Below are 14,636 nucleotides of genomic sequence, written 5' to 3' on the forward strand. Positions count from 1 at the left end.
GCAGTATGTTTATGGTCATGGTCTGTTTGGAAGACCCATTTGTGGCCAAGTTTTAATTTCCTGGCTGATGTCTTGAAATGCTGCTTCAGTATTTCTACCTAATGTTCTTTCTACATGATGCCATCTATGCTGTGAAGTGGACCAGTCCCTCCTGCAGCAAATCACCCCTACAACATGATGCTGCCGCCCCCATACTTCACCGTTAGGATGGTGTTCCTAGGCTTGTAAGCTTTCCCCTTTGTCTTTCAAATGTAACACTGGTTATTTCGGCCAAACAGTTCAATCAATCAATCAATCAATCAATCAATCAATCAATCAATCAATCAATCTATCTATCTATCTATCTATCTATCTATCTATCTATCTATCTATCTATCTATCTATCTATCTATCTATCTATCTATCTATCTATCTATCTATCTATCTATCTATCTATCTATCTATCTATCTATCTATCATTCATTCATTCATTCATTCATTCATTCATTCATTCATTCATTCATTTATTTATTTATTTATTTATTGTGATTCTGGCTTGTTGATTTTCTCATGTTTTCACACAAGGAAGCAGCATGGTTAAGAATTTTTATTCTACAATTGTGCTTCCAATTATCTCAAATGTTGTCAATTAGCCAATCAGAAACTTCCAAAACTTTAACACCATCATCTGAGCTTTTCCAGAGTTGTAATAATATTATATGTAAGTAAAGTTGGCTTTTAAGAAAAGTTCTAACAGTTTCTCTAAAAAAATTATCCCTCATTATTCAGCTATTAAGCATAACAGAAACAAATTTGATCATCCTAACTTATCTAAAAGAGGAAAAAGGTTAGTCACATTAACATCTGACTTTTTTTAAATGGTTATGTGCCTTTTTTACAGTGTATGTAATCTTCTGGTTTCAACTGTATCTGACTACAAACTTGTTTATAACTGCAAGCATAGTTTGTCCTTTTTTGTTTTTTTGCAAAAAATATTAAACTGCATTTTTATTTTAAATGTCAGTACCACCAAATCTTTCAAAAGCAACCCATCAACGCGAAAAGTTTACAATTTTCTACAATCTTTGATTTTTTTTAATTAATATTATTGAAAAAAATGCATTCATTTTATAAAACATATGAATCTAAACACTGCAAACTCCAATGTGGAAATGAAAAATAAGGTATGGCTATTAGCAGTAGGGAATAAATAACACTGTTACTTTCATCCACACAGGAACTCTTGCCATTTAAAACTGATTTACTTTTCAACAAAAAAAACTCAAGAGATTGCAAACTTGTGGATTGATCACTATTGTGATGCAAGAAAAGTGAAACATGTAAATGAATGAATCTTGTAATAAGAAAAAAATAACCGCTGCAATAATTTACTTTCTGCACTTTAAAACTGATATTCGGACATAGCCATGAGACACTGCCCTGAAACTAGGTGATATTTGGCAGCTCCATTAAGGATTGCATGCTGAATGTGCTGTTATAGCCTTGAAAGCAAATGTTGTCAGGGCTTCGAGAAAATCGAGTTGTTACTTATTTGTTCCTACAACAAATATAAAAAGAATACGAATAAAATATATGGAAAATGAATAAAACTAATAAGTCTAACAGACGTAAATAAGCAAAATGCAGGGCACACTGCTAGTCCTAAGCAGCAGATTTCAGTTGTCATGCACATCCACTATGTGCAAGCCTTTAGAATAAATGAAAATAAAAAGGACAGTGCAGGTGTTTGAAAACTACTACTGTATAGGCTTGGGCGGTATCCAAATTTTGATACCGTCAAACCGCCTCCATATTTTACCCCGGTATCCGGTATTACCGGCGTAATAAAAAAAAATTATGACGTAAGGCTCAGACAGCGTCACCAAACTGTTGGCTTAGGCCTAAACCATTCAGAAACTGAATACATTCTATGCGACCTTAGGCTCGCGGTCAGAGAGAGAGAGAGAGAGAGAGAGAGAGCGCAAAGCGACGTACAGCACCTCTCTCTCTCTCTCTCTCTCCCTTTTACACACACACACACACACACACACACACAAACAAACACACACACACACACACACACAATCTCTCCCGCGATTTATTCAGAAATTTACTCCCACACCGTAAGAAATCTGGCCGGCTCCCGCGGAACAGCAGTTATACCCGATAGGTCCCGAGTCCGACAGGTACATTTTGATTGACAGCTTTATACAGCCCAAACCCGTTCACAGCCTACATTAAAATGTGCTCATGCACACAGCTCTAATGCATTTTTTTTAAGAATGAGTCATTTATATGTTTTAACATCATTTATTCGTAACAAGCGTAGACTATAGGCCACTTGAAAGTTGGAACAAAGAAATAAAATAAGTCCTACAGCTGTAACATCGTAACATCTCAGCACTCTATAGGTCTAGGTACATGCACTTAGCCTTTAAATTATCCAACACACCAATGAAAAGTAATCTTGCTTAACAAATCAAATTAAAATAAACTCTAAATGATGACGGGTATTTTGGCAATAATGAAATTAAGATAAAGGCTCTGCAAGATGTGTTTCTCCACTTCTCTTCACAATCTGGCATTAGGGCGGCGGTGAAGCTGAATAATAAAAGAATAATGCCACCATTAGCCTGTATACTCTGTCTACATTATGATTATATGGTTTAATTAATATTTATTTATAATTTAAAAACCCTTTACGCACCAAGATTAGGCTACGTGTGTTTGTGGAGGAACATTATTAAATCCACTGGCTTTAGCGCAGTCTCTCACTCATGGTGCGTCCAGCAGAACTGAACACCCTTTCCTGCGGCTACAGGTCGAGATGCAGAGTTCTGATCCGGCTGATTTTGCAAGTTTTTGGTAAGATTGTTTGTTCATCTTCTACAAGTCAGGAACATGCATTTCATTTTCCATGACAGCAGTTTCACTTTAGCGAATGGCCTCTTCTTTTACCTGTCAGCTTGCGGTTTAGGGCTCTACCGTAATACGCAGTGTATGAGCGACCGCGAAATACCTGCGGCTGGAATACCCGCTCCTTCTGAGCTAGTGACTGACTTGACCGCCGTCAAAATTCTCTTTTTTTACTACTTCGTCATCATTTGTTTCACCTTTGCAGGGATGGATTTTAATGCAGGGATTTGGATTTTTTCGGGTCTCGCCGGGTTCGGTCAAAGATCTTCAGCTCTAATGCAGACCTCTCGTTCATATTAACCACATATCCCTTCTGTTCAGTCGAAACTCCCAAACTGCAGGACACTTTGAAGCGCGACTGGTCACGTCACCTCTCCCCCTCCCTCTCCCCCTTCTCTCCCTCCCTCTCCCCCTTCCTTTCCCTCTCTCCTCCACACTGTCCCGTGATGACAACCACACATACGTTTTTGTAGGCATTAAATAAAGGATATTTAATATTTTATGACGGTATAACGGTATTGAAACTGACACCGTTGCTATTTTTAGATCCCGCGGTATACCATAATACCGTAATACCGCCCAAGCCTACTACTGTATGTTAGATATTTCAAGTTATGTTATTTTAATGATTTATATTTTGGCATATTCCCCAGGAATAGGTTTAAACACACCTGAGTGCAGCGCTCATCGGCACAGTCTGAGTGTAGGAGAGATTAGGTAGGTGGGTGTTTGTGGGGGTGGATGAAACTAGCTTGCATGGTCTCAGCCAAGAACATGTTGACGCTCACTGTAATCTGGCAATTTGTTTTAATAATATTACAGACAGACTCCTCTACAAGCTCTAAAAATACATCATACCCTTAATACTGCCTCTTCATTTTGACTATTAATTTGAATGCATACTTAGTACAGCATTATCAAAATATGTTGTGTGTTTCCTTGTGTGTGTGTTGTGTATGTACCTTGGCCAGAGTTGTAAATGGCTTTGACTGACTTCTTGACCTTCTGCAAAGACGTTCTGTCCTGATCCAAAGCCTGTGGACAAACAAATGAGAGATGTGAATTACTAAAGTTGTAATATTACAACATATCAGTGTAATATTTCAATACAATAAGACATTAAATATATTGTGGGGAGGAAAAAAACAGTTATCTGAACAAAGAACAGTGCAAAAAATTCCTTGCAGATTTGGACTGTACTGATTCAGTAGAGATTCAGGGCGCTTTTACACCGAGATGTTTGTTTCGGAATCTGTCTCGTTAGCCCAGTTGGTGCAGTTTATTTGGAATTTGTTCATCTAGCAATCGCTCTCAGATCCGTGCCAAAATAGTCTGAGTTCGTCTGAATGAGGTGCTCCCAGTTGATTGAAACGACCTCTGGAGTGGATCGATTGTAGTGAGAAAGTAAAACGATGCAACAAACAAACAAACCAGGCTATATCACAGTGTATTATGGATAAGTAATAGCAATATATACGGCTATATGAATAGAAAATTATGAGTAGGATGGGATGCCATACCAACCAGTAAGTGTGCATTTCATGTCGAATATGAAAGTGAAAACATGCTGAAATATTATCTAGTGATGTTAATCCGTAAGCAAAACTGACTGAAATTACCATCTGACAATTTTTCCATTTTTTAATTGTATAATAATTTGCGTTAGGCCTTTTGTTTTGTTCATTTCTGCACTGATCTCTCCAAATAAAGATCAACATCGATCGGCTTTGTGATCAGACTGCAAATAATAACGAATGACAGCTCAGCTGTATTTGTGGGACTGAAAAATAAACCCTGAAATTGACCAATGTGAGGAGAGTTTACTCACACGTGACTTGAAGCGAACATGAAAGTGAACCGCACCAAGAACAAAAATAAACATATCAACATTTTAATACCTGATTCAGAACAAAACAATCAATTTAGAGGTGTTAAAGCACCCTTATACAATTTTTAGGCAGATACAGCAAAACAACACAAGTATATGAAACAATAAACAAAGCACTGCCACAATAGGCACTATAACAGAAATTAGACCGTAGTTTAAAGAAACACTCCACTTTCCGCCATAACATGGCTGCAGCAGGGGAAATGACATCTTGCATCTGAAGAGTCCCCAGATAGGTAACTTTTAATCAAGCAGCAACCTCCTGCTCTCCTTTATGAAACTAATACAGAAGTAACTGAAATTGCAATTCATCAAAATTCTATGGAACTAGTCCTGGCTCCATACAGATCAAATTTCTATTGACCCCACTGTTAAAATGGCCAACTTTACAGCAAAAAAATAGGTGTTTACAGCCTGGTACAAGGAACTATTTTGATTCATATAGCCAATATTAGCCTTCATGACAACTGTAAGGGGGGGGAAATTTTTTAATAACTCATCCTTTTCCTTTAGATTAAGTCTGCATAATTAAAGGTGTGGTCACTTAAGTGACAGCTAGGTCTCGCTGGTCGCCGTCACTTCAGCTGATTAGCCGCTGGACTCAGCATATACATCTTTATTAGTTTTTTTTTTTTTTTTTTATGTGGCTTTACAGAGTCAGTTGCCTTTTGGAATTATTTCCTACAATTATCATATGATATGGCATGCTGTGTGCACTTAATTGTGCTCACAAACCAGTCACGTGGCCTCCGTTTCCCAGGCGAATTAAATTATATACTTATATACCATCTCTATAAATGTATTTATTTTATTTAAGATCATTTATCATTTATATTTTTCTTTAGACCTGTAATGCACTCCAGAATCTGACCGATTGATTAGCTGTCGGCTCTAGAACACTCAAAACGTTGTCATACGGTGTTGTAAGAATGGGTTTTAAACCATAGCGGTTCGAACTGTAGTTCTGCCGGGCGACTAAAAAGTTATCAGCATGATGGTAAATAAACTGTACATTTCTAGTCAAACCATTCTTCTGCAATCTCATACCAAAATCGAAAAATAAGGGCAGTATTAATAGCTATAAATGTGAGAGAGTGTTGATATTATGTGATTGTATTTTATTGCAATATGAAACAATTTAATGTTGATGTTAAATCAAAAGTAATTCACAAATACTTGAAAATGAGATGATTTAATGACAATAACTCCTTATGGTTACAACTGGATTAATTACAAAATAACTGTATAAAATATTATATATATTGTACCCAGCTTAAATGTAAAATTAAAGTTACCAGGGGTAAAAGTAGAGACACAGGGGGAGAAAGAGAGAGACAAAGAGAGCAGGCCCAGAAGCCTGATTGCAGTAGAGTCATAGAAGATAGACTCCAGAGGAGGAGAGGAGCAGAGCAGAAAGCACAGAGATGTAAAAGAGAGGGCAGGAAAAGAGGCAGAGCTCGAGTTTACCACCTATTTTGCATCTTTCTTGATCATGTCACTAAAGCCCAAATGCTGAGACATTTAAACTGACCAATCAACATGTAACCACATCATAAAACCCACAAAGTCCACACAACAGGCCCTGATCTTATCAGTATCTGCCTTTGTAGTCAGTATGGAAATTCATGAGTCAAAAAGACATGTTTTGTAATATAAACAAATGCATATGATAATTCAGCCTCGTACAGTGTTATGCCTGGATTTCATAAATAGCCTTACATTTACTAACACAGACTATATCTGAAGTGTTTGGAAGTAATTAGCATTTTCCTCCTGTAGAAAAACATTATAAGATCAATTTTTAGTGGCTCAATGTATTACAACAATAATTTTAAAAAGTCTAAACACTTTATTAATATGTTATACAACCAAGCACATGTGGTCAGAACATAAACGGTTCGCAGGTAATAAAGTATTAAGCGTTTTTCCTCTAGAAAAGCCTGTCTAAGCAATATGCTAGCAGGTGCCTGTAGCTACGCTCACGTTCCTCCTCTTTTTGTCCTTGTTTGGTATCCCCCAGTCAGTGCAATGACACGCGAAGAAAATGCAGACGGTTGGCCACGCCTACTGGTATTTTCTTTTGGGTTCTTTAGAAACCCATGGGTGACTTCATATCTTTTACAGTCTTTGCTTCCAACATATACGATTGCGCCCATTGCAGTTATGGAATGGCAGTATGCATGGGACGATTTCAAGGTTTGGAAAAGTCAAGGTATTAACTACACAAAAAAATGATGATATACAGTTCCTAATGTATATGTAAAGGTTTTTTTTCATGTGTCGTAAAGAAATTTGTAAATGTAAATGATTTATTTCAATTATTTAGCCTGACATGTTTACTGTTCAAAATATTATAAATGTTTCCAAAAATGAAATATATTGTGTTCAAAGGGTGAAAAAGTTTTTTACAAATACATTCAAAAATAACTTATTTTAGTGCAGTAATAACAACATCATAATAGCGTGAAATTTTTAATCCAAGGTTATCAGACCATCAGAAAATTATATCAGTCTATGCATATATGGCAGCAAAGATCCTTGATTATTATGATGTGAGCATAGTTCCTAGCCATATCCTATCCTCAATATGGAAAACAGCTTTTACCTTTCCATCATTGTGTCTTTGTACAAACTGCGACAACAGAAAAGTCTTTAAATAGTAATATTATCAAAACTTTTCTGTCATTGTTGAGTGAGATGCCAAAGGTCTAGTTTGATTCAATAATCAATGGTAAGCTAAAAGTACTCCTAGCAGTGACGAATCAGGTTTTTTGTCTTCCAATCAGTGTCAAGCAAGGATCAACATTTATCCTTTTTCTCATTATTTTATACATATAAGTACCTGAATAATGTTTAAAATGACTTTAACTTTAATTTTTAATTTCAGAATATAATTAGGAATGTTCACTTGGAGTGTCTTTGTCCCTATTTTTGTGTGTCAAAACTCTATTTTCTGTGTCAAAACTAGTTTCCAGAACTGAAGGGCTTAATAATTGGAAACAATTGTTTTCCTATTCGTATTGCTATATGTTAATGGTGTCTAAAGTGATTTTAACATTATTTTTAAGTGTTAATGCTGTTTAAAGTGATTTCCCTTTTTATAGGCTTTGTGTAGTAACAATATAGCAGCCTGAATGTAGATAACCGGTTTTTAACCAGTTTTGATACAGACGGCTGAGAGTACACTCAGCCTTGTGTATAAAAAAGACTGTACTTTGAGTGTCTGTGTGTTCTATTCGATTGTGGATCCTTTCATCGCTCTGGGGTCAGCTCTAAACAGCCTAGTGGATGTCTGACGGTTTTATGCTTGAGATACTGAGATATCATTCAGAACTGTACGCACACATCCACGTAGAAATTTTCTAAGTCTATCAGTGCTTTTAAACAATCAGGTTAAAACACCTACAGTTGAAGTCAGACTTATTAGCCCCCTCTCCTAATTTTTGCCCCCAATTTCTTTTTTAACAGAGATTTTTTCAACACATTTCTAAACATAATAGTTTTGAGAACTCTTTTCTAATCACATATTTATTTTATGTTTGCCATGATGACAGTTAATACTATTTTAATAGATATTTTTCAAGACACTTTCATACAGTTGAAAGTGACATTTAAAGGCTTAACTAGGTAATTAGATTAACTAGGCAGGTTAGGGTAGTTAAGCAAGTTATTGTATAACGATGGTTTGTTCTGTAGACTAACGAAAAAAAAATATAGCTTAAAGGGGCTAATCATTTTGACCTTAAAATGGAGTTTAAAAAGTGTATAACTGCTTTTATTCTAGCCAAAATATAACAAATAAGACTTTCTCCAGAAGAAAAAAATATCATCAGACCTACTGCAAAAAGTTCCTTGCTCTGTTAAAAATCATTTGGGAAATATCAAAGGAGGGCTAATAATTCTGACTTCAACTGTATGTGCCCAATAATGGGTTTTATTTCTGTATTAGTGACTGCGAACGAATCATTATTTTTAACCTGATATTCTAAGTGAAACGATTGAACTAATTCATCAAATCGAACTGAGTCATTTAAAACGATTTGCATCTCTAGCAAGCACTTATCCACTAACTACTTATTATTTAACATGCCCTCAAGATATCACCCTCTGACTCTAGATAAACAAATTTCCTGAGTTATTCAGTTATCAGAACAGTATACAGAGATCGGATTTGAGAACCAGTAAACTGATAATACTGTGCATGTGTGATTCAGTAAACTGAACACAAACAGTACATGACAGTCTGCTGTGATTGAACCAAACTTCAGCATGGGTAAACAGCAGACTTAAATGAGAAGATCTGTAGAAACGTAAGTTTATTTCATTACTGAAAGTCGGAAATTGAATTTACATTGCATCCGGAAAGTATTCATAGTGCTTTACTTTGTCAACATTTTATGTTACAGCCTTGGATGAAATTAATTCATGTCCTCAAAATTCTACACACTATACCCCATAATGATAATGTAAAAAAGGATTTTTTGAAACTGCAAATTTATTAAAAATAAAAAACCTGAAAAATCACATGTACATAAGTATTCACAGCCTTTGTTGTCTGTCTTTGGGAATTTTTGCCCATTCCTCTTTGCAGTACCTCTCAAGCTCTATCAGGTTGGATGGGGAACGAAGGTGTACAGCCACTTTTAGATCTCTCCAGAGATGTTCAATTAGATTTAGGCTGGGCCACTCAAGGACATTCACTGAGTTGTTGTGAGGCCACTCCATTCTACAGGAGGAAACAACTCATTGATATTCATGTCTTTTATTTGTAATAAATTTGCAACATTCGCAACTCTTTTTTCACATTGTCATTATGGGCTATTGTGTGTAGAATTGAGAAAATAAATTTTATAAATTCATTTTGGAATAAGGCTGTAACATTAAAAAAATTTGAAAAAACTGAAGCGCTATGAACACTTTTCAGATGCACTGCAAATAAGTGAATTATGCTTAAGTTGGATTGCAAATCATAATTGTAAGAAACTTTTTAGATCACGGTGATGTTTTAATTGACTGAAATTATGACTGCTGACTACATATTTTTGGTATGTTGAGTCCAAACATGGGAAGATTGTCACAAAAGATCCTTACCTCTACTACCGTGAATCTAACTTCAGAAGCAGCCTTGCACACATATTATACTTAGACCTGCTTGTGGGCTGATGTATTTAAATTTTAAATTTGTTTTAAATTTGATATCCACGTGTCCTCTGAATACATGTTTCAAAAATGCCTCTTTAGTTGAGTTTTTATTATACAATATTTTTTCTGATGATTTTGATTCTTTCACCTAACAAACATCCTTATTTACAAAACTAAAAACTAAAACTAACACTAAAACTAATAAAGCAATTTCAAAATATAAAAACTAATAAAAACTAGTCAATCTACCTCTAGAAACTTATTTTAAAACAAAAAGTCAAAACGAAATAAAGACTAAAACTAATGAAAAATACAAAACTATTATAACCTTGTTATCATGGTCATCCATATGGTTCAATTCAATATCAAACTCACACTTACATCTCACATCCCTCACCACAGCATGCTACCGCAACAAATGACATCAGAAAACCATCAGTTCATCATAACCAGTTATGGTCTGTTACTAAACTGATACCGATTTGTCCTCTTCAGTGCCTCCCTTACATAGACTTTACTTGGACGGGCCGTTGGGTATAATGACGGCCGTCCAAGTATATATATATATATAGTTTTTTTACTATTATTAACATTAACCTTTAACACTTTTTTTGTATCCGCCCAAATTCAAACATGCACGAACAATTAAGTAGAGGAAAATCTTCTCTTGTTTACCAGTTTCGTTCTGTGTCGTACCTGTCAGCATTCCCACAGATAGTCTCATGTGCTTTGCAGACCCACAGAGATTTTTCTCACCTTTTTCTGACTTCAAAATCAATCCGGCCCGACAAGCTAAAAGCACAAGCTATATTATTTAAATACATTACTGTTGGTTGATCCAGCTGTTGCAAAATGCAGCAATGCTTACAGTAACTACAAAGTTTGCTTCCCACGCATAGACTTTACTTACAGTAGGCAGGCCGTTCAGGTATAGTAACGGCCACTCAAGTATATTTGGTGGCATTTATTTTTCACTATTAGCATCCTTTTACACTTTTTTTGTATCCGCTCAAAAGCCAAATATCTGCGATCTATTAAAGAGTGGAAAATCTCCTCTCCAACACTTTACCTACTTCTCGTTTTGTGTGCAAGAACTGTCACCACTCCCACAGACAATCTCACATGCTCTGCAGAGACCCACAGAGACGCACCCTTTTGGGACTTAACCGTTTCTATATCTCCCTAAATGTCCAGGATGCGGCTTTTGGTTGCGATTTCTAAGCTGTTGTTAATTGTATGAGCTTTTAGATTACATTTTTATTTTAAGCCTGATTTACTTTTGCTTGGCTTGGCAGCTGACAGCGCATGAACAGCCTTAGAGAAACATCATAGAATTAATTATTTGATCTGAGTCAGATAAACTTCTCTATTTACTCAGAGAAGACAAAATTACATCTAATCTGGCAGCAAAATATATGTACACCCCTTAGAAACGGTTTAAGTCATTTGCCTTAAATAATAACTTTTTATTCCTTTATGTCATTTATTTTCATATTTGCTGTATATATATATATATATATATATATATATATATATATATATATATATATATATATATATATATATTTATTTATTTATTTTTTATGATTATGTTGATATTTTACATATTTTATACATCTTACATGCTTTGGTATGGAGACCTGAAAGGGACGTAATGATGAGAGAAAAAATTGGTGGAAAGAAAACTGGGGTGGAGAAAAAGAAAAAAAAAAAATCAACCCAGGCTTATTCTAAAAACGTAGCCCTGCAAAATAAGTCCCAAGAGGTACCTATTTGTGCAGTTTTTGTTTTCGCGAATCCGCGAGAGGCCGCTGTGTGCGCTTTTTTGCGTCTCGAACGCCTCTCGCAAGCGCGCACCATTCGCGCCCGTGCTGTTCCCGTGTAAAAAGCCGCTGGAGGCCGCTGTCGAGCGACCATCTGTCCTGACTGACTGAATGATTGACTGGGCGGCCCTCCAATCGGCCGACCCAGAAACCCTCCTCCTCCTTCCATAAACCCAAGCATTCTTGCCCCGTTACAAACTTGTTCCCTTTATTTTTTAAATTCTGTTTTTTGTCTTACCTGATTTCTGGAACCACTCTTCCCCGGACTTTAACCCGGTCAACACCGCGGCCGGCTACACGACGAGCCAACCGGACAAACTGGTTGCTGGGAAAAACTGGGAAAGCCCTCCACATGGAGGAGGTGAGCTGTCAGCCAGCAAGAGCGAAGAGGAGTGGCATCACACCGCCCAGTACCGTTTGCTTAAAAAAACGAAATGCAGCCATATGTACCTCCGGCCACGTAAATCGTGCTCGGCAGAAATGTTTGCGGGGCAACGTTTTCAGAATGAGCTTGGGTTGACAAAAATGAGTGAGAGAGAAAAAAATAATAAATCGAAGTGATAGGAAGAAATATATATATATATTAGGTTTTTGCTTCCTTCCTGAAAATGTTTTGCTGTTCACTTCATACATGCCAACTTCATACATGCCGATTCTCCCATATTTTACCATTCTCTCCCGCTATCATCATATCATTTAGTATTTTCCCATATTTCTCCCATATTTTTATTCCTGAAAGCACGCTGAAATGAATATAAAAATGTCTGCATTCACTTTCTACTTATTAAAGTTGGGAGTTGATCATCGCCCTTTATATGCAAACTCAGTAAATCAGTGAATGCATGTATAAGCGCTGACTGACATGCGCTCTGAATAACAAACGGATCAGCTTCAGTACTATTATTGTATTAGTATTATTACTCATTCATTCATTTATTTTTGGCTTAGTCCCTTTATATTATTATTAATATTCTTATTATTATATAGGCCTTGCTCGGAAACAATCATGCAAACCATGTTCAGCTCTCAATAGCTATCTTTGCTTAGCATCTGTTGCATAGCAGCAAGTCGTTTGGCAGCAAACTATGACCTTATTTTAATGACAAATGTATATTAATACTGCTAATTTACGATTTTATATAATTTATGCATACGCAATGAATGTAAGCCTGCTAACTGATCAAATGATAGAATATGTAAACTTAGTTTATACATAATTAAATAATAATAATTTTATGATATTAATAATGCTGGTTCACAGAGGACTATTATTTTGGATCACAAGCTCAGATTATTTGGATCACAAGCTCAGATGTGGTTGACAATTGAGAGGAAAAGGGGCTTTTCAGCACCGCCTACATGTGTATAATGAATTTTAAAGTCGTTTATCCATTTTCCTACCCTAAACCAAACAACAAAAATCTTGTTTTGTTTTTTTTTTTGTTTTTTGGTGAGCAAAAGAAAAATCGAAAAATGTTTTTTTGCTTGTTTTGTTTGAAAATGGATATGGTATGGACGGAAGATACCCTGATTGCTAACATTAGTTAATGCAACATGAGTTTATATCAACTAACGTTATTTAACTGAAATAGCATTAACTAACATTAAGAAGAATGAATAAATAATAAATGTATTGTTAAATGTATGTTCATGTTAGTAATGTTTGCTCAACATTAACTACCATTTACTAATGGACCAATATTTTAAACTACCCAAATACTCTAATCGCTGAAAAATAAACTGCCATAGATTTAGTAAGCCCTGTGACAGCTATATAAACAACATGTTCCCTAGTCTTGATACAAATCACATCAAAAGCATAATGATAGTAATAATCTGATTTGATTTGAACGAGGACACGTAATGCACTCAACAACAGCTTGGATAAAGCTAACATTCATCCGATTATGATCCTGACTGAAAATTGAGCAATTAAATTAGTGACAGATGTTTGTTTACAGAGCGTCAGTGCCGTATTCCCATCTCACAGAGGTTGCAATTAAAACGATCCTGATGTCATGTCTCTGTTATGGATGAGACACACAAAAACACAGTGTGACTGCACAAGGGCTCTCTAGATCTTCACCTCACAGTGAAACCCGACAGCTCTTCACACTGAGGTGAAGCGCAGCCTGCTAGTGTCATCGTTTTTCAGAGGTGCAGAAGAGATTCCCTAGCAACACGGTAGTAGGTGACAGAAAGAAATGCTGTAGTGTGTGCATTTTGTGAATCAGCTTCCTTGTATCATTGCTTTCAAACTAATTTAGTCACTTAAACTTTGAAAATAATCATCAATGTAGACCACAAATACCCCATTAAGTCAAAATGGTCATCTTATTCGTTCATTCATTTTCTTTTCGACTTAGTCCCTTTATTAATCTAAGGGTCGCCACAGCCGAATGAACCGCCAACTTATCCAACACATGTTTTACGCACCAGATGCCCTTCCAGCTGCAACCCATCTCTGGGAAACCAAAGAGCTTAGAATGACCAAGAGGCGACACTCAATAGAACGTTTCATTGCAACAGCAGCGCTCAGCAACAGCCCCGGTTTCCGCCATTTTGGAGTGAAAGTGATCGGCCGTCCATTGGATCTCATTTCTGTCGCGATGGCAAGCACCTGCTTTGTTTTTTATTTATTTATTTAAAAAGTGCATTAAAGTTGAGATACAACCTGAAAGACGACAATAAAACACTTACTATCACAATCATCAGCACTTTTAATAGTTTATTTAAAAGACTTTTAATATGCTGTTGTTCTATTGGAGTTTTCATTCCAAAATGGCCGCCGTGTCCTCTAGTGGCTGTTTCCCAAATGACTAGAGTGTTGCCTCTTGGTCAGTCTAAGCTCTTTGGGGAAACATCCATACACACTCATTTACTACGAT

At 36.1% G+C, this 14,636-nt stretch overlaps 1 protein-coding gene across 9 annotated transcripts in view; it reads right to left on the reverse strand.

Annotated features, from left to right (window-relative positions):
• asap1b (ArfGAP with SH3 domain, ankyrin repeat and PH domain 1b) overlaps positions 1-14,636 on the reverse strand; it is a 157,166-nt gene that overhangs the window by 80,923 nt on the left and 61,607 nt on the right. For all 9 annotated transcript variants that reach the window (XM_087309328.1, XM_087309322.1, XM_087309325.1 and 6 more), the window contains one exon: positions 3,858-3,930. In XM_087309328.1, coding sequence (XP_087165454.1) covers positions 3,858-3,930 — 73 coding nt within the window. The remainder of the gene's footprint in view (positions 1-3,857; positions 3,931-14,636) is intronic.

The sequence above is a fragment of the Danio rerio genome, chromosome 24 (genome assembly GCF_052040795.2).
Source record: "Danio rerio strain M-AB ecotype USA chromosome 24, GRCz13ab, whole genome shotgun sequence".
Taxonomy (NCBI): Eukaryota; Metazoa; Chordata; class Actinopteri; order Cypriniformes; family Danionidae; genus Danio; species Danio rerio.